This window comes from Lonchura striata, chromosome 9 (assembly GCF_050655825.1).
Source record: "Lonchura striata isolate lonStrDom1 chromosome 9, ASM5065582v1, whole genome shotgun sequence".
Taxonomy (NCBI): Eukaryota; Metazoa; Chordata; class Aves; order Passeriformes; family Estrildidae; genus Lonchura; species Lonchura striata.
This window is the reverse complement of record NC_140711.1, coordinates 24468375-24495887: the sequence shown is the minus strand read 5'-3', so window position 1 is coordinate 24495887 and position 27513 is coordinate 24468375. Positions and strand designations below refer to the sequence as shown.

Below are 27513 nucleotides of genomic sequence, written 5' to 3'. Positions count from 1 at the left end.
TTTGCACATAATAAGAGCTCATTGGAAATTTTCAGGAAGAATTTGTTTCCTTTGGAAAATGCTGATAATGTCAACATCAAAGCCTTTGGCTGGACTGTGTTCTATGGCACTGCCCTCCCCAGAAATGAGACAAGGCAGCGAGTTCTGCCACCTCCTGCATTGCCCAGGCCAGAGCTCACCCTTTGCCTAGCTGTGGTTTTTCCCCTGAATTTCAGGCATGGAACAAAGATTCATTCTCCATGCCAGAGTACAGAATTATTTACACCTCCGTTTTTCAAGCTACTGTTAAAAAACCAGCTTGGGTACTCACATCCCCCATCTCACATCATCACCACATTATCCTGTGCCATGTGGGAATATCCACATGATTCCCCACCCTATCCCATGTACTCCAAGGAGTTCTGTGCTCTTGGGAACAAACAGAATTGGCCTAACAGTGAAGAGCTGCTGGCCTGGAGAGTTTCATAGAGCTGGGCCAAAAAGCTGCTTCTCAGTCATTGAGAAGTTGAAGAGAATTTTCTCCCAGTTTAGTAAAAATAATATTAATGCTTACCTTCACAGAAAATGTTTCCATTAAGAATTCATTGTTTGCATGTTTGTTTGTTTGTTTAAAAATAATAAATAATTGTTTTCTGCAAGAATTATTTCTTTTGTCTAATACTACAGAATTGAGCCTCTGTTTTTCTAACACTTAAGTCTTCAGAATTTTAGTCTTTCTAGAAATTCAGAGACCTTGACCACGTGTGTGTTTTATTTAGCTTCAGGAGTAGATTATGGATTTTATAAAGCCTGATTGATGCACATAGTTGGCCCTTGCCCTTGTGTTTAATTTCATTAGTATTCCATTCATTTTCCAATGGCTTTAATGAAGATATCATTTATGGCCCTATTTTTATCACAGAATTGTACTCGTCTAATTTAATAATGAGTTCCATCTAAGATGGCTAAACCATTGCAGAAAAACTCAGGTTTTCTTTTAGTTCAATTAGAGTGGTTTATTTTGTTTCATTTTATTTGAAATAGTTAAAAGTATTCTAATCTAGTTGTCAACAAGGTACTCTTCTCAGTAAATAATAGGGTATTAAGTATTTTGTTTTGTTGTAAACTGGTTGGGAATCTGCTTGTCTTATATGAATACTGCTTTCTCATATAATCATCATTTGTACTTCAAAACTGTAAAGAAACTTATAGATTCTCTTGCTTCTGATGATCCATTTGAGAACACTTGGCAATAGAAAATAAAACAGCTGTAAAAAATCCATTTTATCTGCTTGGCTGCCAATTTTCTGTTTAGGTGAACCTGAGCAGTCACGTAAAGGATGGTTTTTCTATTTCAAACATTTACAACAGTGGCCTTCTGGACCTTTTCCTAAATAATACGAGATGTGTTCCTAAGCATTGCATTCTGCCCTTGAAATGTGTGTTTATACAAAGAGGGAACACTTCTGCTCACAAAAGCAAAGCCTGGTGCAATCTGCATTAACAGCCACCCTCCAGCTTTTGCTGGAGACTTCTGATGTAGCTCCTCCTTGTGCTCTTACAGCCTCAGAGTCTGGTGATTGAGAACATAAAGCAGAAGGTAAAATGTAGCTGTGGTTTATGGACACCCCTGAACCCATTCAGTTTCCTCATACAGAATGAACATTTTGTAGGAAAAATTAAAGATGAGAGACAGAAGGAGGATAAATACAGGTTTATGTATCCAACAAAACAAAAAGATTGTTTTCCTATTTCTCAGCTGAATAGAGCCGAATCCCACTAAATTCAGTTTCTGCTTAGTGGGAATCTCTGTGTACTTTGATGAAAACCACATTAAGCCACCAAAAAGAATACAACTCTTTCCCAGCACCCCTGATATTTTGACTGTCTTTGATCTCTGAGGCAGCTGTTACATGAAAACTTTAAGAAATTGATGTGTAGCTAATAGCAAGGGAGCCAAATCTGTGAAACTCTGAAGATGTAATAAAGAATTTTTGATAACAAAAAGGACTATAAATGCATCTCTTCAAGACAAATGCTAATATTTACCTGTTTTGTATAGCACACCTGGCACATTAAATTCTACCTAGTTCAGGAGGATAAAATTCTGTGGCAATGCCAGATGCTCATTTTGGGAACCTGAACTTCATTTTCAGGTTATGAATTGATCTGAACATTAGTAATTTTTTTTTAATTCTTCAACACATCAAGGTGATGCAAAGATTTTGAAATCTGCTCTCTTCACTGATATTTCTGACTCACTGGAGGGTTTAGGCAAGTGATTTCGCCTCTGTGTACCTTAATTTCCTTATCTAGATATTAAGGATCATCATAATTCTGCATATTACTTTGAGACCTAATGATTGCAAGAGCTGTACAATGCCAGTACTATTTTTATAAGTAATATTGTTATATTTCTACAATACCTCCACCTTGTTAATTAAAACAGTTTTGTTTTATTTCAAAGTGTAAGAGACTTAAATGGAACAGGGCATTTTGTGGACATATGGACAACACATTTTTGTTATGTAATTTTTTTTTTTGTATGAATTTATACCTTGTGGATTTCCTGTATAGAAAATCACCCTGAAAATTCAGGGCTCTAACCTCCTTTAGGCTGCAGTATTTTTTTATTTCTCTGTGCAACAGGTTAGACCTTGGGCATCTAGTGGTATTCTTAGAAGCCTGTTTTAATAATTTCAGAGCATTGATGACATTTTTAGTATTTTTAAAGATGCAAACTATTGAAAAGCCACATATTCGAGTGTCGCTGTGGGACACGTGAAAGCACAACGCGGACCACCTGCTGCTTGCAAGGTAAAAAAGGAACGTTTATAATCTGACTCTGTCTTTTATACCTTCCCAAGGGTGACATTGGATTGGAGAGTGAATGGGCCACCTCTCCAAAGACATTGGACAAACCACCAGTACATCAAGTGTTCTCCACCCCCATAAAAGAATGTAAACAATATGTTGTTTACAGAAATTGTGTGGGAAAGTTCTCCAAAGGAATGTAAACTCAGAAGGCTTTAGGAAGTCTTAAGAATCAGGGTGACATTGGAGTACCTAAATAAAAAAAATATGTTCGATGTCTCCAGCAGACAATAATCTCAGTCAAATTCTAACTCTGAGTCAGGTGAGATTTCCTCTGTTTCTCTTCACAGTCGCTAGAGAGGAAGATTTTGCCTGTAATTAGATCCGAGGAGCTGGACTCCTGTTAAGAGTTTGCTCATCAGGAGAGAGGTGAGTCCTTGTTGTTGGCATCTTTGCTCTCCCCAGCTGGGGCCCGGCACTAACGAGGTGTTCTGGAGGTGAGCAGTGCCCTGGTGACACGGGAGGGGCAGGAACAGCAGCAGGGCTGCCCCAGGTAACCCTCCTGAGCTGCGCCGATCAATCAGCAACGCTGGGAGCCAGCAGCCAGGAGAGTTTGGCTCTTCCTCCCTCTCTGATGATTTCCCCTCTGCCTCAGGCTTGGCAAGTTTTAGTTTCGACCTCATTAGATACGTGACTCAAAGCATTTAAGCGTTGGAGCCCAGGCATAGAAGCAATTAATAGTAGATTTACAAATGTCACCGGCTGGTGGCCTCATTGTTGTGGCACACAAAAGGCTATTCTGAGCTCTGGATTCCTTAAGGCATAAAATCAGTGAGTAAAATGGTTTAAAAAATATGACCCCATAGAGCTTTATGTCCCCGTGGTTCTTGCCAGAGTAAAATGCATTAGTTCCCTGGGGAACTGTGGAAATCACACTAATTTTCTCAAGAAAAGAAAATTTGAAAGCCCCCAGCAAGAACTCAGGAAACGGCACTTTGCATTTGATGCTTGGACACAATACAAATATTTATTCAGTGGAATAACTGTAAGAGAACATTTTAAGAGCTTTTCTTTTCCATTTTTCCACCCAAACTTATGTCAAACAGAGGCCTGTCAACCACCTCAAACACACATTACAAAAGCATGTCCAGAAAGTACAAGAAAACAATTCTTTCAGACACAGAAGACTTCTGAGTTGGATTTGTTTTTCTGTTTCCACTGTGACATTTGGAGGTTCAGGTATGCCATTAATGGTTTGTGAGGGTGAACTGGCCAGTGACTGACAGATGGCTCCTGAATTTGCAGTTCCAGGAAACAGCAGGCAAAGGGAAGCAGCAGAGTCTGTCAAGAGTTCAGCTGTTTGATCTGCTGCCTGGTAAAATCTCTCTATGGTCTCTCTAACCTCTTTCTTATTACTTGTAGTTGAAGCTATTTTTGAGTCAGTCAGCACTCATATATTGGGCTATTTGCCGCAGATCAAATTAAAATAATACTGGTACAGGATCAAGGTATGTTTTTTACTTGGAGAAGTGTTTTCCTGAGCTGAAACAGGGATAATGTGGAGGCCATGGTGTGGTACATTTCAGCCCTCGTTTGCCACTTAATACCTGAGATCAGCTTTTCTCAAGTGATTCTTTTGCTCTAAGCCACAGGCCTCAAATCCAGCAATGAGCTGAAATGGCTGCTGGCTGGAAAAGTTATAACTGATACAGATATCCACTGAAACTGGATTTTAGAGAGAACATTCCGTTTATACAGAAAAGAACATCAAATTACACCTCATTTGTTATGGGTATAATTTCATGTCAATGTTTTGAAATAAATATGATTGTGAGCTAATGCATTTGGGCTGAAACCACTGCTGTCCCAAGTGCTGTGAGTTCAGTAGTGTTTGTTCTCATCAGATTCTGACCTTCCTATGTCAGTATTATCAGAAAAGTTGTGGAGAGTGATGTAGCTTTTGGAATCCATGGGGATTTCAGCATGTTTTGAGGAGGTCCCAGAACACTGCAAAGCACATTCAGAACAAGATCACAGGAGAATGCAGAGGCCATTCCCTGTTCAACATATCTTTGATCCAGAGGCTTACATATTGCATTATCATATGTCCTGATCTCTCCTAATTTCTTTTGTCTTGCGTGTGATGAATTCTGCAGGTTCTGTTGTTACATCTGACACAGAAGAGAGTCCCAGACAGAAAAGAACTTCCCATGCTCAGGTGTCACGACATGTGGTGCATCTACACCCCATGAAGAAATGGAGAGCAGTGAAACTTCTCTAACACAATGTTCCTGAACTAATGAGTCTGCCTAGGAAGCTGATGTTCTTTATTAACTCAGATCTGGCACCTCACCAAAGCGGTTTGGTGCTCTCAAGCCCTCAGTGCTGTGTGCACAGAGTGTCCAGTGCTGGTCACACTGATGGCTGCTCCTCACAGAGCACCAGTTGCCATGGAGAGCTGCCTGCAGGATTTCTGTGTAAAAGGCATATCAAAATTGAAATAAATATCCTAGATAAGACTGTGTATTGAAGGGAGTATCCTGAATTATGTCACAGTCCATACAGAGCCATGGGGCAGGTGTTCAGGGTCTGAGTGACAGGAACCAAGCACAAGTGTCACCCAGTGTGGTGACAGTTCACAGCATCACCCCAGCTCTGTAACAGCTGTGGGCTGTGATCACCATTCATTTTTCTCCCCTGGTGTTTGGCAAAAAACAAATAATAGCTGAAAGTAAAATGGTTAGCACAGGTTTATTACCTTTGAGGGAAACAAATCACAAAAGGGTAAATTGAAATTAACTGGATTGAACAGACTGTAAATCAATAGGCTTATACCAGCTTCACAAAAAAGGGAGGACTTTCTTCTATTCTGTGACCTTTTGTGAGGACAAGTTGGAAGAAAAACACAAGAATGAAGAGAGAAGATTCTGAACTCTAGACAAATAGCAGTAACCAGATGTTTTTAGCAGGTGCTGTAAGCCCTAAACAGTGGGAATTTTCTACATGGGGCCTTATTTGTCTAAATCCAAGAAAGGACTTAGACTAAGGCGAGATGAGTGCAGGTGGCCATGGGCACTGCTTCCAAAGCTCAGTGGCATCTCATTTGCTCTGCTGGGAATACGGAAGGAAAATTTCTTCTCAACAGACAACTAATCTAAAAATAACTCCCTTAAACAGATTTTCAGGCTTCTTTTTGTATGTTGATATTAAGCGGAAGTGGTTTATGACTACTGAGACAGATTTTGTTACTAGGAATTTGCATTATAAGTTGAATTAAACTGGTAAAAAATTTCCTCTAAATTATTTTCATCTATTTCTAATTCCCATTTTGAATTTTAACTTCTTGATTTCAGGTCAACATCCAGGGCATTTTATATTATGGCTTCAAGTGCATTGTAGCATTGACTACAGCTGCAAGCTTGCCAGACCTATTGCTGCAAGCAGCAGTTGCTGCAGTATCTACTCTATTACTAAAAACTGATTGAAACATGAACTATGAAATGATGACTATGAAATATAAAGTTGTCATCTGTGCAGTGAATCATACTAATTTTCATAAATACATCTGTTCATATATACACCAAAATTGCAGATGTTTCCATTCCTGAAATAATATTCAACTACTATGATACCTTTAATGCTGCCAAACAGTTGATTGTTTCCTGAAGCTAATGGTGAGTCAAGACTAACATTAAGATGCAGTTTGGTAAATGATGAATGCTGGGTTAGAATAAAGTGATTAATTGTACAGCAGAGATCTCTTGTAGCTCCTGGGAAAATAGACACTAAGAGCAAGGACAAAGTAAATCCCATGTTAACAAAACCTCACACATGTGCTTTTGATGCACTCTGGATGAGTTAGGGAAAAAGTATAGAAAGAAACTGGGAAGCAAATAGTCTGTTTCTTGGAGGTTTTATAATACTGATGAAATGCAAAACAAATTGAATTCAACCTGGAAAAATGCCAATTCATCTCAAGGAAAGGTGTTTCTGTTGTACATACTGTGATGGGCACACCTGGGAAGGAGTGACATGAAGGACTGAGAAATTGTTGGAATGCCTATACCCATGCAGCATGAATAAGGAGGCATTGTTCATCTCCATTTAACACTGGCAAAAGACTACATGTGTTTTTAGGTAGCTCATTATAACAAACAAATTGAAGGTTATTCAGTATAGGGCAGAAATAACTATAGAGGGACTTTTGTATAGACAAAAAGGGAAGATTGGAATGGATCAATATTTATAGGCTGGTGAAAAGAAGGTTAAGTGTCTGAGAACAAAGAACTTGCCAAGTCTACAAATGGGATAAGCAGCAAGAAATAAGAGGAATTCTTTAGACTGTTCTAAGGCAGAAAGGATGAAGAAATTAAAATTTAAGCTGAACACCAAGATAAAAAACTCTGATACAGAAATGAACTTGTAAAAATCTCATAGGGAAGTATTTGAACCTTACTGCTTGAAGACTTGGACACAGTCTTGACTAAATATATTTCTGGGAATAATTCATTTCCATTAGTATCAGGACATGACCTTCTCACCAACTCCTATTAATCTACATTGTGTAAGTGCCTTATGAGGCAGCAGCAGGGACTGGGCTGGCTGTTAATGCTTGGCTGGAGGAAAATAAACTCCAAATGAGTGCAGCTCAGACCCATGGCAGAGCCTGGGACCAGTCCCATCTCCCACATGAATCCATAGATCTACATTGAATATCCCCAAATACTTTGAAACTCTTAAGTCATTTCTATTAGAACAGGATCTACAGTAATTAACTTATTTATCTATAATAACTCCAAAGTGAAGTGAGATGTAAAAAACAATGTCTGTCTTTCTGTTTGGTAGTTTGGAGATTTCTGGATTGACTTTTTGATAACTCAATGACTTTCTGTTCTGGTCTTTAGGGATTTTCCTCATGGATCACTAAGTGTCTCTGCCTGGGCTTCAGACAAAGCTTCTGACTGTCATTTTCTCATTCCCCTTTTGCCATGTGTGCCAGTGGGACCATCTTCACCAAACTGGCTCAGTGGTTTCCTCAGGAAGGAGCAGTTTTCCTGTGGCCTAGATGGGTCTGTCGAACTTGGACACTTTTAAGGAATATTCTCAGACTGAAAATAGCCAAATCAAACATTTACTGTCTGTTGCAACCTCCCACACTATTCATATCCCACCTGTAGTTCAGGCAGGTTCTGATAACATTAAAAGCCTCCAGACTGGTATCATATGTGAAACTAGTTATGACTTCAAATCACAGATAATGCAGATAAAAAGTACTAAAAGCCATTGCTGCACCTGCCACTGACAACTCTGTTGAAAGTCACAGTTAGGTGTGCAACCTAAAGATGAATCAAACACAGATTTTCCACAGGAACCTTTGCAACCTAGTAAGAAACATAAGGCATATGGGGAGATGTTTTGGTGTTTGTGTTCATATGCCTAGACTACATTGCATGTTCACATTCACATTATTATTAAATTTAGTAAATAAAAGCCTATGCAATTATATTCAAAATCATTTGGGATGAGTAACACAGAGCTGCACAAAAAGAGCACCACCTTGTTGGTGGTTTTGTGTTGTAGGACAGTGGAAGAGACCATTTTCATAGACATATTTTTAGTTTTCCAGTATGTTTTGCCCTGTAGAAATACCCTCTGGTGTGTTTTGTTGGGGATTTTTTTAATGTCACTGTGGGAGTACAGTGTGTGCCTGGGAGAAAATAATGACTCTTAAGATGATTAACATGTTATTAAACTCTGGGATAATCACTGTCCTGTCAAGTGTCAGCTCGTGCATTTCATCAGCCCCATGTGACAGTGTGGACTGCTCATTGCTTTCTTTGATCTGAGAGTATTTTTCATGACCAGCTGCTGAATGTGACCCCTTTGGAATTGCAAACAGCATAAAGAAAACAAAAGTCAGTAAACATTACTAAGTCACTCAAAAAAATAATACTGTTTTTGTTGAAGTTAGTTATCGATGTTTTATTAGTTGAAGTAAGCCTAAGCTGACTCCTCATGTGGCAATGCATGTTTGGGACTGGTAACAGTGAACAGCTGGGGCATAACAAAGTGTGAATTTTGCAAAAAATACAAAAGTTTCTGCTTTTCAGACTGGCTGATGACTCACATACAAGCACCTGCATGATCAAATGAACCTGTGCCATCTGCTACAAGTGCTTTTGCATTGGCCAAAGACCTAAGCCCGAGTTTATGCCTGGGCCTTGAGTACATGTCCTGATGGAGTTAGGCTGGAGGAGTTATGGGATTTATGGGCTAAGCTCAAGATCAGCTTCTTTACTGCCAAGAACTACTATGAAGAAAAGTAGAAGTGAGGGCCTGCCCCTGCTTTCCCTAGGTAGATGCTGTTGAGGGTTTAATATAATTTCCCCAGTGTTATTCTGCAGTCCTGTTGCAGTTGTGTCTGCACTGATCTCTGGCCTCCAGACTTGAACCTAGACCCAAACCCACTGGCTGCTTGTCCAGCTGGAGCTGCCTCATCACTGAGGCAACCTGGGCAACCTCTGGGCTGTGTCTGACCCTGATCCCTGTTCCCAGCCCTGATCCTGACACTCACGGGTGCCTTTTGCTGCTGTTGCCTTATCACTGTTCTGATTTCATGCATCTGAGTAACTGGGTTAACTCTGCTTGGTTTGGGGCTTCCAAACAAAACAAGTGAAGGGATGCAATAATTGCTTTCCAAGGTCCATCACATTGCATGGTCAACATCTCAAATCAAACTGGTAAGTAATGGTGTATTTTACCCCAGCAGAGGAGTGATACCAAAGGCAGATAAAGATACCCTGTGAAGTGGTACATTCAAACTACAGTTCACCTGCTGAGTGACTTTGATTTCTACCACCCTGCTGCTGCCTCTTTTTGGCTGTGAGAGCCACTGTACAAAAAAACAGTGCATTTCTCCACTGAAAATTCATTTGTTTTGTTTTTTGGGTTTTGCCAGGGAGGTAGCATTTAATCACTAAGATGTGTCATGCTGCTAAGCTGCGTGACAGCTTGATGCACCAAAGGATGCTCCCCATTGAAAATGGAAGCAATTTATGCTGTGTATTTTTCCACTTAAAGAATCTACAGATTTTTGCTAATAATGGCTTTCCTTTTTTCCTGTTACAAAGCAGTGCCTGCATTATTTGCAAGTACAGAAAAAGTTTCTGTATTTTCATTCTGGTATTGGTGAAGCTAAACAGCTCTTGTACTCTTACTTCAAAATATTTTTCTTTTCCCTTGAACCTTATTTTAAAATGCAAAGCAATAATATGTTTACTTTGGGGAAAAAAAAAAAAAAGGTATATCAGACTAGCCAGACTGCTGCTTTCTCCTGCTCTTTCTGGCTTCTAACACAGTTATTAGAGACCAAAATGACTGTTTCATATATCAGCTGTGTGAGTGCAATTTCTGAAGTTGAATACAGAGGGTTATGGTCCATTTTCAGTACCAGCAGGAACTATTATTCAGAGCCTACCATTACATCTCAGAGTTCCACAGTAGCTCTTGTTATTTTTTGATATATTCATTTGGTCTTACAAAAATGTTGTGTATCCTACTCTACTTTCCCCTGCCATGTATCCTCCCTTTACATGACTGTTGGTAGAGTGGGGTTTTTTTGACAGCACTTTGCACAACTGATTTGTCAAAGACTCTCCATAGTTTCTGACCACTTGACCCTGTAAGTCATCCTTACAAGAAGGCACTTCTAGCTCTGGGTAGGGAAGGTTTTTTCTTTTACCTTGGCATTCAATACCAAAATAACCCTCACAGTCTGAGGAAAATCCCTTCCCTCTTTTGAAATTTCCAAACCTCTTCTGGATTGCAGGAGCCAGAATTCTCTTTGGATGCTGAAATTTATTTAAATTTACCAATTTTGAAGAAAAACTGTTCTTCATATTTTTTAGATGTACTTTGTGATCAGTCCTAACACAAGGTATGTTTTTCCATCTTTAAAGAAATGAAGTGCTAAATTTGCATGATGAGATTACAAACCAGGTTAGAGAGGTGGAAAAAAAAATATCAGGCTGCTTTGAGGACCAGACAATTATCAGTTTTCTGGGCTGCCACTAGAATTTCTCAGAGGCACATTCTGGTGGGGGGGCCCAACCAGGCATTTCAACCAGCCTGAAGTGTTACTTTTGAGGACCAACCTTTTCCTGGCTATTAACCTTCTGTTGAAACTTTCAATTGCAAGTGCGCTATCTGGCACTACCCAAGCTTTACAGAATTTTTCAGTGCTTCATCATTTCCTTGCAGCTTCTCAACTAAAGAAACATTGTATTGGAGTTTTGATTAACCTCTCTGTCAGTGAAGATACAGATTAGAACTCGAGTAGCCTGAATTGTGCTTACAAGGATTTTGTTGACGCCTTTTTAGAGAGAGAATGTTGACATTTTGTACAGATGGAAAAATCTGGATTTCTTTCTCCCACTTACTGTTCTCCTACGCATGTACACACAGTCTCCCATGTATATATTTACCAGCTGGAGGAGGATCAGATCATCACAATTACAAGAGAAGAGTTTTAGACACCCGTGCTTTAGATTTGTATGTTTATTTCTCACTCCCAGTAAAATCAGCACACAGCTACATCTGTAATTAGTTACAACAGCAAACAATTCGATTTGCATGTGTAAAAACTTAATTTGTGCTATACTAATTATCATCCATTCATAGGCCAGAATCACAAAGGTATTTAGAGGCCTAACTTTTGGGTTTTTGATTCCTTCTTAGGTAAATTCTATTATTTTAGCTGCCAATATCTTTAAAAACATAATTTGGTATCAGTGGCATAAAATGTACTACAAAAGGGAGACGCATGGAATGTATAACTTGCATTTCAGATTGTCTGCATTTGATTTGGGACAAGTGTTGGAGGTTGGGTTTTTTTGGTTTGGTTTGGGGTTTTTTGTAAGACAGCAGTTCTGGCCTTTGATGTACTTCTGGCAGAGGTCCCTTTCTTCTGCTCTAAGTCCTGGCCATTGCCTCCACGCATACACATCTTTATTTCACAGTAGTATTTATTTTTTTCACATTTCAAGTTACCTCCTCCTGTTTCTGCTTTAGATTTTCATCTGTTTCAGAGCTTCTATTCCCTGTGATTATGTATTTTGTTTGACTGCCTTAATAAGACAAGAATCAAGAGGAAATCAACAGCTGTATATTTCTTATATTCCAGAAGCTCCAATCAAACCATGTCTGGACTTTGACACTTGATTGCTCTGATTAAATCATAATTATAGACAGCAGGGAAAGCAAAGAAGGTTTAGTTACCAATTTCTATCTTTCATGCTTGACCTGAAACCTTCTGAAATCAGTGGGAGTTCACAAAGTCTCCTTCCAAAATCCCTCAGAGGCACAAAACTGCCCATTAAACCAGCGGCAGTTGTTTTTGTCTCAGCCTTTGTAATTTCTTTCCTGAGCCAAAAAGCAGACTGGAACACCAGGCAACAGGTTTTACTTACAGTTCTAAAAAGTTTTATGATAGAAACAGGAAATTTCTAACAATAAATTACAAACCTGAAGATAACTATTAAATTCAGAACAGATATATATTTTTCCATGGCTTGTTAATTTACTGGCAAATCATTCCAGCTTTCTGGATTTAACACAGTGAAGAATTCACCCGATATTTAAACAAACAAATATCATATCCATACATTAGTTTGGCATTCCACTGTTCCATCTGGCCTCTGCTTTTGGTTGATAGGAAAAACAAACCGGAGACTAATTAATATCTACTTATGGCTGTTACTTACTGGAATTATATCGAACAGATAATTCTGTAATTAACTTCTCTTTCTGTTTCTAAAAGTATTCCTTAATCACTGTATTTCCAAAAAAATATTATTGAGATAAAAATTAATTGGAAATCATATCACACCAATTCAGCTTATCATTTTTAATGAGAGATACACCTGCTAAAGACAAAAATAATTTTGGTACATTTTATTTGTTTTCAAGGTATGCTCATGCATTAAATTGGAGCAAACACAAAGATAATTAATCTGTATTGTGTATTTGTATTGCCAACTGTTTAGCTCTTCATAAGTTAATTAAAGCAGTTTCAGCTTTCTAGTTTTAGTGTTGTTTAAATAGTGACAAATTTAAAAGAAATTAGGAGGCTGCTAATTAGTTTGTGACAGTGGTTACATGCCTGGTTCATTGCAAGCCTTTGAGAAAACAACTTCTGGTTTTTGTACATTGCTATTTAGGCAGTATTTATTGCACATGTTGTACGAATAGAATGTTAAAGCAACTGACCATGAGATACATAAATAAGTAGGTTGTTTTACCAGAAATAGAAGAACTCCAACTGGTTTAGATCTTCAAAATATTTTTAGAGACTTCTTGGAACAACTTTTGAAAGTTCATACATATTCTATGGTAGTTATAAAGATGCAAATGTCTGGAAAAAGAATTTTATAATGAAAATGTGAATTTTCTCTACTACAAATGAAAGACTCAATAAGCAAGAGAAGTTGCATGCTTAAAGATCTTCTTGTAGTGCTTGCAGCCTTGAGGTCAAACGTTCACACTGAATTTTACTACACCCTGGAAATGCAATTTTGAGCTGTAAGTAGTGATCTACCCTGCTGACAGGAAAGTTCTGATGCTGCTTTAAGGTGCAATCACTCCAAAACTGGAAAACCAGGATGATTCTCCGTTGCTATAAAGCAGGAGATACAGCCAGTCTGTGGAGTGTTAGAAGCTGGAAAATCCATGAAAACCTCACAAAAACATGTCTGCTCAGCATACCTGCTGCTGGGCCCCCATGTATCATAGGAATTTGCTTTGCAGGCAGGATTTGTAGATGTATTGCAAGCTGCACAGGTGGGTGTGTACATATTGTCTGTGTCATGATTACTGCTAAGTTGCCTGTCTGGGGTTCCTGCCAAATACGCAAACTGTCATTCAACACAGTCTGGCTTTCATATTTAGGGTAAAAAAATGTCAAGGGCAATGTTTCCTCCAGTAGCCTCTTCAGTTTCACCTGAAACCTCTAAGCACTTGTTGCTACTCTGCAGGCACAGAAAGCAGCACTGGGTGCACGGGCTGAACTCCCAGCGTACAGAGGCTCAGCAGTGCCACTGCCTGCACCAGACAGAAATCCACAGCACTCGAGGGGGGTCTCTGTGGCAAGCACAATTCTCATAGAGGTGCACAAAGAAAGATGAAAGAGAAAACAATTTCTATTTCTGCTCCTTGTTTTTCCCATGTGGAATGTGTTTGGAGAATTGCTTACCTGGAGTGAGTGCTTCATTGGATTCCGGTGAGGATTTTTTGAGCCTGATGGCCAATCCAATCCACCTGTAGCTGGACTCTCGAGAGAAGCTCATGAGTTGTGTTAGAGTTAGAGAAAGTAGCATGTAGTTTTAGTATCCTCCTTTTATATAGTATATTAATGTATTTTAGCATAGTTATAACAAAGAAATAATTCAGCCTTCTGAATAGAGTCAGACATTGTCATTTCTTCCCATTGGGCTCGCCTGCATTTACAATAGGTCTCCACTGACATTTCTGAGCCATTATTTCTGTTGTACTCCAGCAGGCTCTAACTGCGGATTCAGACCCTGGGCAGCTTCCACAGTCTGTCTTTGCATATTTGTAACATGCAATTAACTATCCTTTGTCTACATGTGTCTAGAAATTTGAGAATTGCAAAGGTCCTTGACACCAAAAACAGGTGCTGATCACCCTCCAGGTAAGTCTACATCACTGAAACTGTACTCTCTTACAGACCATGCCAAAGCTGGACTGAACAATGAACTCGTGACAATGGGCAATGTTGGAATGGCCATGGCTTGGGTTGCTCCATCACTCAGAGTTTGGAGTTCTCTTCACATTTCCTCCAAACTGCAGATAGCTTTTTTTCTTCACGGTAGTGCTATTAACTGGCTAGCAGTTATTTTGTGCTGAAGGTCCTTTCATCAGTCTTGAGATAAAATAATATCTTCGATATGGGACAGTCTCCTTGCTGCTTAATAAATTAGCAAGTCTAGGCAGCAGGACTGCTTTTTGGCAGAATTTTCCATAAGTATAACACAGCTGGAAGTACAACTCTTCATGTTCCTTCTCATTACTACTATTAGCTTCCTCTTTCTTAGCCCAAAGGACATATTTAGTTTAATATTTCACTCCCATTTGCAACAGGCTGAAATTTATCTTCAAATGTGCCCAAAATTTACAGAGAATAATAATTGGACATGTATGATCTTGGAGAATCTAATCTTTTTGTCAGTGATAAAATGTGGCTCTGGGCACAAAATCCTTTTCTGCAATGAGATTTTCTTGTAAGCTTCACCAGTGATATTGGATGCTTGGAAACATTTGAGAAGCAGCTTGACCTTGTTGCATTCAAGCTGTGCTCACTGGATTTGGATGAAAATCTGCTTAGTATTTCACATACCCACTTTGAAGTTCTATCATGCCTATCACTATTTGGGTTGTTCAGGGGCAATATCACTGCAAGTTTGACCCTGGGTCCAAAACTGGCATGGCATAAATTCATCATCTTTTTACTAGGGGAGTTAAAGGCTGCAGGATGGATTTTGTGAGCTGCCTTTGAGCATGCACTGACCTGAGCTGTCAGAGTGTGCTCAGACATGTCTGGTTGCAAAGTATCTGGAGTGTTCCTCCTCCAGCAGGTTGAGATGTTGATTTGTATCTCTTTCTCCTGCAGGATCAGGACGCTCCTGCCCACCCTGTGTTTACTCAGCAGATGGGATCAGCACTTCTCATCCAGGCAGTTCCTAAATCAATGGAACAGAGGATTAACAGCATATGGAGCATGCCCCATCCTCAGGCCTGGCATCTCCTGAGCAGTGTGTATAACCCTGGCTTTTTTCCAAACTCCTCCATTTATCATTGCTCCTGACTGAACTGTGGTGGCTGCTATTCTCTTTTATCAAAAGAATTTTCTATTGGGCAACGGAAGTAAAGCAAGCAAAGAATGAAAAGAAAAGCAGAAAACTTCCACCACTGAAAAGATGGAGAAATGGTTTTAAAATCACAGTGAATATCCAGGAAGTGTCCTGAGAGAGAAAAGGATGCAAAAGGTTGTGTCTGCCCTGGATGAGGTGGAACAACATACAATATATCAGTCTTATATTACTTCTCAATTCATTACTATAACCTCAAAAATAGGAATAAAAATTAGAAGTTCAAGCACATACGCTGCTATAGAAAAGCTGTTTCTGAAGCTGGAATTATTTGGGGTAATTTAGTTTGCTTGATTATGATAATTTTGGGATGTGTTTGACCCAGATAAAGAATGGATCACTTTAAATACGAGGTTAGCCCTCATGTTCAGGGGCAACTAATACTTCTGTAGAGGTAGATTAGTGTGTATAAATTATGTGTTCAAATTACTGAATTTCCTGAAATGCCATTGATTTTATACAAAGAAAATGTCTGTAAGAAGAATCTGCTGCTGTAGGTGGTTGTGCTTTCACTGTGATTTTTTAAGTCCAAAAGTTGTAATACACTGGAAGTCTACTCACAATGTCTAATTTCTTGTACACTATGTGTATCTGCATATGAGACTGAGGAAATGCTTACACAAGCAGAGTTCATGCTTCAAACAATTTTTTTTTTAGCTCTTGTATTTGCTAAGCAACACCAATTAACTCTTACTCAAAATACCATTCCCTCAAATAAAACTGCCGCTATTTGCAGTTGTGCCACACGGCTCAGGACACTGCTCTTGCCACAAAACTCATCCAGGAAAGGCTCCTGTTTGCACTGGACCCATGCAGGTGCCTTAACCTTCCCTGTCAACCTGTGTCTAACCAGTCTTAATGTCTAGAAATTTCCATCTGGTGTTATTGGTGTTTCTCCACCATGGTAACCAGCAATCTAAGAGCACACCTGGTCTCATACAGATCAGGAAGATTTTAAATCAAAATCTTGTCAGCCGTTTGGTACATAGTTAAGTGTTGCACCTCTTTTATCTTGTTTTTTATTAAAACAGGGGGACATGAAATGAAACTAAAATATAAATTTGCCCTTCCAGTGTCTTCCCCAAGTCTGCTACACCAGTGATATCCCTGCTGGCTTTGAACTGAGCTTCTAAGCCCAGAGTCTTTGATATGATCCTTGCCCTCTCAGTCATGCTGCTTCCTGGAGGAGCCCGTGTCCCTGATCTGCTGACAGCCAGATTGCTATTTTTTCTTCAGCATTGCACTGAGGGGAGAAGTGACATTATGCTGTTTGCAGTGGGTTTTTCTCCCCCACCCACCTCCCCTTTATAAAATTAATTATTAAATGTGATGCCAGGGACAAATTATTCTTGGGAGCTGAAAAACTGTGATCCCTCTAATAGGCTTGGATTATTTCCAGCTGGTTTTAAGCACCTTTCTCCATTAGCTGGAGAGGTGATTATCATGAAGAGCCTCCTGAGTGAAGTGTCTTTTAGCATCTAAAGTCAGCTCTGGGGAGCAGGGCGGCCGAGCCTGGCGCCCGGCCCGCGGCAGCAGCTTGGCAGTGCCTGAGCCGAGGGCCCGCCCGTGTTCCCCGTTTCCCTAAAGCCAGGACGTGCCACCCGCGGGCTGTGCCAGGGACCCTGGCCAGGGACAGCGCAAGGAGCCGGGGTTAGGAACCCTGCAGAGCTGTGCTCTGCGCTGGCTCACGCCCTCTCCTTTAGTCACAGAATCACGGAACCACCTGGGTCGGAAAAGATTTCTGAGACTATCGAGTCCAACCTGCGGCCCATCACCATCTTGTCAATTAGACCATGGAACCAAGTGCCGCGTCCAGTCTTTCTGTAAACACTTCCAGGAACGGCGACTCCCTGGACAGCCCCTTCGAATGTCTAATCACCCTTTCTATGAAGAGATTCTTCCGAATGTCGAAGCTAAGCTCCCCTGGAGCAGGCTGAGGCCGTTTTCCCCTGTCCTGCGGCTGGTTCCCGGGGAGCGGATCCTGGCCGCGCCCTCCTGTCAGGGAGTTGCGGAGTGCCCACGTCGCCCTGAGCCTCCTTCGCTCCAGCCGAGCTCTCCCGGCTCCCTCAGCAGCTCCTCCCCGCGCTGTGCTCCAGCCCCTTCCCCAGCTCCGTTCGCTTTCTCCGCGCTCGACTGCCCGAACTCGGCAGCGCTGCCCGAGCCCCGACCGAGAGCCGCCCGTGCTGCTCCAGGGCCGCTCCCGAGGGAGCGAAAACGCTCCAGGCAGCGCTCCAGGCGGTGCCGCGGCTGCGCCTCCTCGAGCGCCACCGCGACTCCCCCGGTTCGGGGCCGTATCACCGCCGGTTCGGGCCCGCGACACCCCCGGTTCGGGGCCGTATCACCCCCGGTTCGGGCCCGTATCACCCCCGGTTCGGGCCCGTGACACTCTCGGTTCGGGTCCGCATCACCGCCGGTGTCACCCGCACTGGGCGCTCCGGGACGGGGCCAGCGGGTGCGCAGCGCCCCCTCCCGGCAGCGCCGCCGCGGGCACTGCCTGCACGGGCCGCCGCTGCCGAGCCGGGCAGGATTCCCGTGGGGGAAATCCGTGTAATTTGCGCCGCGTGTTTTAATTGTTCTCTCTTTAATTACCGACTGCTCATAAACTAAAGACGGGCCGGCGAATAGGGCGGGCAGCGCCGCCGCCGCTCAGCGCGGTCCTCCCGCCCGCCGGGGGCGCTGCGGCCGCCCGGTCCCGCCCTGTCGCCGCTGCCCGAGCGGCGGTTCCCGTTCCGGGCGAGGCGGCGGCGCTGGCGCCGGGATGGATCGGGAGCTGCTGCGGCAGGCGCTGAACCACCACGGCCCCGCGCTGCTGTCGCTGCTCCGCGCCGAGCAGCACGACAACCCCGACTTCCGCGGGCTGCTGCCGCCGCCCGGGGCCGGCCCGGAGCCGCCCCGCGGGGCCCCGCCGGCCGCCTGGTGAGGGGCGCCGGGGCAGCGGCCGGGCGGGCCGGGAGGGGCCGCGGGGCGCGACTCACCGCGTTCTCCTTCCCCAGGAAAGAGAGGGCGAGCATCGACACCGAGATAAAGCGCTTCATCGCCAAGAAGGCGGATCTGCTGTTCGCGCACTCGTGGAAGCCCAACGGGCCGATCGAGGACAGCATCGAGGAGAATGAGGGTGTGTGAGGTGGTGGGTGGGGGTCACTCTGTGAGGACTTGAATTTGCAGTGTCTTTAAAAAGAGGCTTAAAATTTTTCCTGTTGATTTTTATAGGCTATGCGTAAGATTCCTGTTAGCACAGAAAATCATATTTTCACGTGTTCTGCTGTTGTGAAATGTTGTGATCTCGGGGTGCAGCTTGGCCGTTGGTAACTGGCTGTGCCCTTGTTGCAGAGTGTTACGCTGTCATGCCGCCCCTGGAGAGGTTCTTGGAGGTGCCCAGGGAGGAGAGGAGAGAGCTGTTCTTCCGAGACATCCAGCGGGGCGATATCGTGATTGGGAGGATTACATCTATCCGTGAATTTGGCTTTTTCATGGTGTTGATTTGTCTGGGAAGTGGTGTCATACGGGAAATTGCAGATTTGGAAATCACTGTAAGACACAGCTTAGATCAATAGTTCATTTTTGACATTTGTTGCCTCTTGTGTTTCTTAATGGAGTGGACCGTGTAAAGGTGAAACAGCTTTGGGATGACGGGTAGTGTCTGACTTTGTGGGCAGGTTGTGATACTTTGCTCAGCCACTGAACACATCTTGCGATGACCCGCATTATTGAGTTGAGAAGCTCATCATTTGTGGATGAGTGAATTTTCACTTGAACCAAGCCATATTTTAAGATTTGCAGTTCTGATGTGCATTAAGCTTAAAGCAGTCTTTTTTGGCTTGCTCTTGGGGAGGGAAGAAAACCCAACCCTGTGACATCATTTATGACATTCCTGCTCTGTTCTGTTGCAGGCCCTGTGTCCTCTGAGGGATGTGCCTCCTCAAAGCAACCATGGAGATCCTCTGTCTTACTATCAAACTGGAGACCTTATCCGAGGTGAGTAGCTGCAGAAGTTGTCAGGAATGGGTTTGCCTCAGGTTTGAGCCATTTCTGTAATTTTATCCCTCCCTGTATTATTTCTCCAGCTGTGCTCAAGGACGTTGACCGTTACCACGAGAAGCTGGCGGTGTCGCTTTACAGCTCAGCTCTTCCACCCAAGCTTTCCAGTACAAAGCTGGGTGTGATCACCTCTGATGACTTCCCACTGCATTATAAGTAAGGATGTGCTGTTTGGCTACACTTGCTGGCTGCAGTCAGGGTATCTGAAGAGCATCTCTGACAGGCTGACTGTCCCTTAAACTCCTCAGAGGGCTTTCTGATTAAATTGGCTGATCACATCCTCCTTGTTGTTCCTCCTTTTAGCATCCTTGTGTCTGGATATGTAGACGTGGTTGACTTTTTAGCTTTCCAAAAATACAAGGAAAGCAAAAGGCAGGGTGAGATATCTGTTGCTTTTGGACTGTGTTAACAAACAAATTTAAAAAAACCCAAAATCTTGGGAGACTGGAATATTAATTGTTAGCAATTTAAAAATCCCCTTAGAAAATGGGGACGCAGCTGTCTGTAGTATTTGTTGTGTTTTTGTATGTCCTGGCGATAGGGGGTGGTTGCCCAGATAGATTTCAGAAGCTCATTTGGGGTAAAGGACATAAGGGTTGGTACATGCCTACAGAAGAGAGAAGTTTGTGAGCACTAATACCGATAGCATATGGGCATTTTTATTCTAAACATAAGTGTGATTAAATAGGGTACAGAGCCTCAGGTCTCATTTGTGTGGATTGGTGCTGTTTTGAAGGCGAAGCCTGGAAGTTGCCAACACAGGAGAGACATTTGAAGAGGTTTTGCATCGTTCCCCAGGATTTGCTAATCCATCATTAGTTGAATATTTAGCAGAAAAACTGGGACTAAGTGAGTCAAATCCACCGTCTTTGCTGAGAAGTCTTCAAATGTAAGTGATTTTTACATTGTTCCTCTTCTGTAGCTCTGTGGAGATTATTCTAATCCATTGAAATAGACTTGTGAGTAGTAGTCCTAGACCATTTATACTTAAACCTTTTACATTTTGACTTGCATGACTGCAGTGTACATGTCCTTAAATATTTAAAAGCAAACTCCTCTAGAGTAAGAAATTTGCATTTGAAATCCTATTGCTCTGAATAAGCAAGACACCTTACCACACACAATGTTTGGTATCAGATACTTATGGAATTTATTGTGTAGCTGCTGTCAGCATCTGTATATTGAAATGTGGGATGCTTAGGTTTTACTGTATTCTGATATATGTTTATTCACAATGTTTATTTTACTAATAGGTTTGACCTCTTTTGTAAAATAAGAGTCACATATATGCAATGTTTGATGTTTTGACCCCTATTAGACTCAAAGCAGGTGTGGACTTTGTATGTTTTCATTAAATGTACTGCACTTCTAGAAAGTTTAGCACTTCTAGAATGGTTTGGGAAAAACTGGTTTCAGAAATATGAAAGAACACGCCTGACTGAGGGAGAGCAGTAAGGCATGGACAAATAATATTTCAGCTTATTTCAACTGCACTGCATACTGTAAGCTTAACTTTGTAGACTCAGACAGCCAACTTGATGTTTTTATTTATTTGTTCCTTACAGTAAAAATTTCAGTGAAGAAGATTTTGCCCCTGCATTGAGGAAACAGCAGTCTGCATCATGGGCCTTGAAATGGTATGTGATACTACTTCCTGTCAAAGCTTGTTGTTAGACTGGGTTGCAGATTATATTTCTGCAAAGAAAACACACATTGAAACAGTTTTTCTACTGCACATGTAGCAATGTAACCAGGATCTTATTGAAAATAAACCTGTCTGTCATGTGGGAATGTGAAAGATAAAATCCTGAGATTCGGTTCCAAATTGTGTGTCAGGTTTAAGGGAGTTGTTATTAGAATACTTTTAATATCCTGACCCATTCTAGAGTAGAGAGCAAAAGTTATGATAATTCCAAGTACACAACATTCTGTTTTATAATAATTGAGTGTTGAGTGACCTCATATTTATCAAGTCATTTAAGCCTCAGACTGGAGATGTAACAAGTGTACTTGCTGACTTTGGAAAGTTAAATGGAGCAGTAGCCCTGGGTATTTACTTTTGCTTTTACACTACACAGTGTATTTGCAATGTTAATTGCAGAAAAGGTTGCATGTAATGTTAAATTAAATTTTAATTTTTAAGAAAAGTCTGTAAATGAATTGATTTGAAAATCAACTTATATCAATTCTCTTCTAGTAAGTTAATCTCTTGGAAAATGTGCAAGAAATGTTCAGGGAATATGAAATGTAAAATCTCAGGATATCTGTGTGAGGTGAGCTAGTTTGAGTGTGCACCATCTGCCCATATTGCCTTGTGCCATCGCTAATGGGGATTTTTAGATTTGGATATAATTAAGCCTGTTCAAGGTTAGTGATTGTAGGTCACACATAGTTTTATGTAGAAAATTGCTTAAACAATAATTCTATAAATGAAAAATAATACAGTAGCACTGTCATCAGAAATATTCTTGAGTGTCTTAAGATATTGGATTAAAGACAGTACATTTTTGTGGAATTAGGTCAGTATCACCTAACTGAAATGCCAGTGTAAAGTACACAATAACAAGGTCAGGTCTTAACCTGTCCTTTGTTTGCAATCATAATTTGCAAGTAACAGAACAATCTGCATAGACTAATTGTACATACTTTTTTCTAAATATTTTTTCTCCAGTGTAAAGGCTGGGGTGGATTATTTTAAGGTTGGGCGCCACGTGGAAGCCATGAATGAGTACAACAAGGCTTTGGAAATCGACCCACAAAATGTTGAAGCTTTGGTAGCACGTGGAGCTCTGTAAGTCTCCTTGTTTCACTTTTTTCCCCTTTTGTGAAAGAGAAGCATCACTGTTTCATATACAACTTTTTGTTGTTCTAGGTATGCAACCAAAGGAAGTCTGAACAAAGCCATAGGGGATTTTGAAGTTGCTTTAGAAAACTGTCCTACCCATAGAAATGCAAGGAAATATCTGTGTCAGACCCTTGTGGAAAGAGGCGGGCAGTAAGTGTTGGGGTTATGAGTTTGGTTGGTTGTTAACAAGTTTTCTCATAATATTTTTTTCATGCCATTCTAGTGAGGACACAAAATGGCATCTTTCCTTCATGGCTATGTGTTTAAAGAAAAAAAGAAGTCCTTGGAAACATCCGTCCTTGTGTAATTGGTTAACACTTTGTCCTCTGTCCCAGCTAAAATTCTGGCAAAATATTTGAGGTTTAATCCTCTATATCCTTTTAAATCCTTGATACCCTTTCACTGGTAGGATACCAGGCTTGCATAAAGTCCTGTGAATTGTTTGACTATATTCCAAAAGTTGAGGATTGGGGGTTTTTTTTAAGTTTTGTAACAAAATTGCATTCTGTTACTCTGCTGAAATATTGGTGACCCGCTCTAATGCAAAATTTTAGTTTTGAATATTTAGGGATAGGTTTCTTTTAAGCACTGTTTTAAGAAGAGAGAGAGACAGTATTTTTGAGACTGGAATTTATACTTCAAAGAATAATGTTACAGATCTGAATTAGGAGATGGTAAGGTTAGAAATACTGTTTTGTGTTGTTAGTGAGGTGAGCTGAGATGATAGAGGGGGTCTCAGAGGGATGCAATGGTAGTGTCATAGTGGTGATAAGAAATCCTTGCAAATAAGAAAGTTCTAAAAGAAGAGATAGCTGTCAAAATCTGTGTCCTAACTGTATATGAATTATCACTTGAATTTCAGGTTGGAAGAGGAAGAGAAACTGCTAAATGCTGAAAGTTACTATAAAAAAGCCTTGAGCTTGGATGAGACTTTTCAGGAAGCAGAAGAGGCCTTAACAAAACTCCATAAGCACATGCAGGTGATTCTTTACTTTCTTTTCATAAGGTGCTCTCAATGACAATAAATGAACATCAAAAATCATATTAAATCCTTTGAACTGGGAGGGGTTAAATTGATAGTTTGTCTTATTCTCTGCTTCCCTACTCCACAGTAAATGTTTTCTAGTGAGCATTATGGCTGTACCTACCAGAAGAAAGGTTCCTCTTGGTGCCCCACTGTTTTAGGATAGTAAAGAAATGCCAGACAGTGGAGACAGGGAAAGAGCAAAGCAGGGATAAGAATACCCCATCACACAGCATGATTGATGAGGTTAATTTAAAAGATTTTGTGAATACAAATGTTCAAAGTGTAAAACACTTCCAACAAGCCAAATAAACATTGTTACCATAGTCTGGCCAGACCATTGGTCTCTGAGGTAATTAGAGAGAGTAACAACAGGCAAAGCTAAAGCACAGGGACCTTGCATGAGAGGAAATTAAAAGGTAATTTAAAGGAAAACAGCAGGAGGTGGAGGGTGGGCGGGCAGACAGTTTGAATATCTCAGCTTTCTCCTCTGTTGTCTGGTGGGTTTTTTCTCTCTTCCCTTGCACGCAGCATGTTTCCCAGGTGAGCCTGCTGGGTCTCTGCTAATCTGAGTTGTCATCTTTTCCCTTTTATTTACTTCTTTTGCATGTGTTGTCTTCCAGAGTGGGTCAAAGAATAAAATAGAGCACTGAGGAACAGGCTTGTGTTGTTCTGTGCTGCTGCATGTGGGGATGTACAAAGGCTGGGGTAGATGGCCTTAGTCAGCAGTTCTTCAGTTGGTGGAGCCATAATGCTGACAGGATGTGGAAACAAGGGGGAAGAGGAGATGGGACAATCTGATAAAACTGAGCTACAGCACACATAAAGAGTGTAATTTGAGCAGTACTTAAATTTGGCTGCTTTAGAAAAAGGTATCAGTTAAAATGATGAAGAATATTCACAGCAAGTAGGAGATAAATGTCACTCCTTAGACATTCTGCTGCAGTCATTGATGCAGCAGATAAAGAATATGACTGTTGTTAATTGTTGCTATGCATGGCCTTGGCTGCAGTGAAGGGTTTCCTTTATTACAGATGTTAAGACAGTTGCTGAGCTTTGAAAACTATGAATCAGACTTCCTGCTCAGTCTGAACAGAGCAACTCTGTAGGGCTTTAAGTGGTAGAAGGATGATCTCTTATGGACTTAAATAGTTTAGTTATCTACTTAGGTGCCCTCCTGCATTTACCTGTAACTTAGTACATAATCTGACACTGTCCCTGCTGTGTAGAATGGCTGAAACAACTGCGGTGTTTTTTCCTGTAATACTGATTATGTGTTTTTCTCCAATGCATTTCCCTCTGAACGGAACTGTTGTTGCTGTGCCTGCGTCTGGTGCTGCTCATCACCACCAAACCCCTGGAACTTGATTTCTTACGTAAACTATGCATCAAACTGCTCTGTGAAATTGTTACCAAACGGTTTGTATTCAAACATGGCCAATTTGAATTCATCTTCAACTGGCCTCTGCCGTGTTTCTCTTGTAAACTACAACAATGATGACACTTTCCCTCAAACTCTTCTGTCTTTCTGTTGTTTGGGGGGTTTTGCCCTTATTTTTCTACACGTTGGTAATATTGGGGATTTTTTTGCATATTCTGCCTGTAACTTTTGGGCTCTATGCTTCTTGGTGTGCTGGATCACGGGTACCATTGCAATGACTGGTCAAATATATTTTTTAATGGAATAAAAACTGCAATATGGTCCTTAAATATAAACCTGTCACAATGGCCAATACCAAATTCCTGAATAATACTCATTTTTGATCTGGGAATCCTGGTAAAACATTTCTGGTGTATACATTTGGATGGGGTTGAATGGGGGTTAATACCCATGTTAACACTACTAATGTAATCTTTTTTATGATGCTTGGGTTCAAAAAAGAAATCTTTGGAAATGAGGGAGAAACAAGCTGCCAAAGAAGAGAGAGAGAAAGCAAAGAAAATAGAAACAAGTGCAGAAAAATTGCGTAAGCTCTTAAAAGAAGAAAAGAGGTAACTGTTACATTCAGTGTACTGGTTGTGTGGCATTAAGTGGAGATGAGACTGTGTGCAATCCATCTCAACAAACAGCAGGCTGGGGAGAACTTCTCCCTGGGTAAACTGCTTTTCCCTCAGAATGTTTCTGTGAAGTGTCCTTTAGTGCCTAGAGCCTTTAATAGAGATATGTGTGGAAGAGAAGTTGTTTAAGGAATACTTTGCAATGTGACATATTTGCAAAGTGTAATGCCACGCAAAATTGGGGAAGAGGTCTTTTATAACAAAATGTTCAGTGGATTTAATCTTAATTTGTTGATGAAGAATTGACATTTGAAATTGTCATGTCAGTCAGGCTCAGTTTCTGTTCCCACCTTACAGTCAAGATGGGGTATGCAGATTTACTTTCTATCTGTAGTTTTTGCCTGATACTGAAGGTTATCTCACAGGTTAATTATTTTTTTAGGTTGAAGAAGAAACGGAAAGTATCGACTTCCTCCTCCTCTTCTTCTTCATCCTCTTCCTCCTCCTCATCATCATCAAGCGATTCATCATCAGATGTATCAGCTTCTTCTTCCTCCTCTTCCTCTGATCACAAGAAACGTAGGAAAAAGCGTCGGCATAGATCCGAGTCTGCTCACAGCTCCAGAAAAAGCTCATCTAGAGCTTCTTCCCATTATAAAGATCAGAATAGGAAAGAGGAGTGGTATTCCCCTCCAGCTGATACCTCTGCTTCCTTTCTTAACCAAAGTTTTGAAGTGGAAAAGCTGCTGGAAAGGCAGGACAGCATAGCGTGCCCAAAAATGGAGGTAAAAGAGAAAGACAGACACTGTTCTTTTTCGAGGACTTCAGGTGATGATGAAGACACTTGTGGAGGTAGGTCTGAAGATTCAAGAGATTCTTACAGTAGCTCCAGAAGTCAGCCAAGTCATAGCAAAACTGAAAAATACAGTAAGCCAGAGAGATACTTCTCCAGTTGGAGGGGTCCTTCAGGTTCGTATCATAAATCAGATTACAAACCCAGGATGCATTATTACAGGAGATTTGAAAGGGATGGGGAGTGGAGAAGGGAGCAGTTCAAGAGACATGGCTCAGGTCAAGACAGGTATTACATGTCCCCAGGGTCTGACTATTCTGGCAGGTCATGGGGGAAGTACAGGTCATATTCTAGCAGCTGCTCATATGAAGGTGAGAAAGATTATGATAGTGACAGGCGGCATAAAAATGAAAGCGAGTCTAAGAATAGAAAAATAAGTTATGAAGACACTGATAAAACAAAGGAAGAAGATGAAGAAGTGTCATTAAATGGTACAGAACAAGCAGAAAGTGGTGTTAAAAGAAACCTGCCTCAGAACTTGGTTAACATATTCAATCAGATAGCTGAGTTTGAGAGGGAAAAAGGAAGTAAGCAGAAGAAACAGTGAAGTATCTGAGAATACACTACTTGGATGAGTGTAGTTATGTGGATTTTAACTTAGTATCTTGAGGAAACACAGAGGCAGAATTTTTTCTGCATTTCAGATGTCAAAGAATTCTAAAAGATCATATGGTGGAAAGAGATGGAAGAATATCATACATAAAATATCAGTTATTTTAAAGACAAGTTTCCTGTGGTCTTAATTTGAGGTGTTCCTGTACAATATTTTGTCTGATGGGCTGAAATCCTTTGATACCCCTGGGTGTAGTTAGCTGTGCTCACATCGAGTATGCACTTTAACAACAGCTGGGTTTGGTTTTCCTTGTCCCTGAGGTACTATTGACTGTTGATATTCTTCTATCAAACTTAACTTCCAGCTATAGAAAAGGGATAACAGAATGAAGTAATGTGCCATCAATGTATATAGCCCATTTGATCATTAAATTTTCTTAATTTTTAATTTTTTTGTGTCTGTGTT

At 41.1% G+C, this 27513-nt stretch overlaps 1 protein-coding gene across 1 annotated transcript; it reads left to right on the top strand.

The window, feature by feature from the left end:
• The first annotated feature begins 18459 nt into the window (after positions 1–18459).
• Positions 18460–27495, top strand: TTC14 (tetratricopeptide repeat domain 14). The gene is made up of 12 exons (XM_021543437.3): positions 18460–18653; positions 18731–18852; positions 19068–19267; positions 19628–19712; positions 19802–19931; positions 20512–20664; positions 21341–21412; positions 22447–22566; positions 22648–22770; positions 23483–23600; positions 25527–25636; positions 26085–27495. The coding sequence occupies exons 1-12, from the start codon at positions 18496–18498 to the stop codon at positions 27040–27042; spliced, it is 2349 nt and encodes a 782-aa protein (XP_021399112.3). The 5' UTR covers positions 18460–18495; the 3' UTR covers positions 27043–27495.
• The last annotated feature ends 18 nt before the right edge of the window (positions 27496–27513 follow it).

Coding starts and splice junctions, on each gene's coding strand:
- TTC14 (XM_021543437.3), top strand. CDS start 18,496: ATGGATCGGGAGCTGCTGCGGCAGGCGCTGAACCACCACGGCCCCGCG. Junction 19,713..19,801: donor AACTGGAGACCTTATCCGAG/GTGAGTAGCTGC, acceptor TTATTTCTCCAG/CTGTGCTCAAGGACGTTGAC. Junction 25,637..26,084: donor CTCTTAAAAGAAGAAAAGAG/GTAACTGTTACA, acceptor TTATTTTTTTAG/GTTGAAGAAGAAACGGAAAG.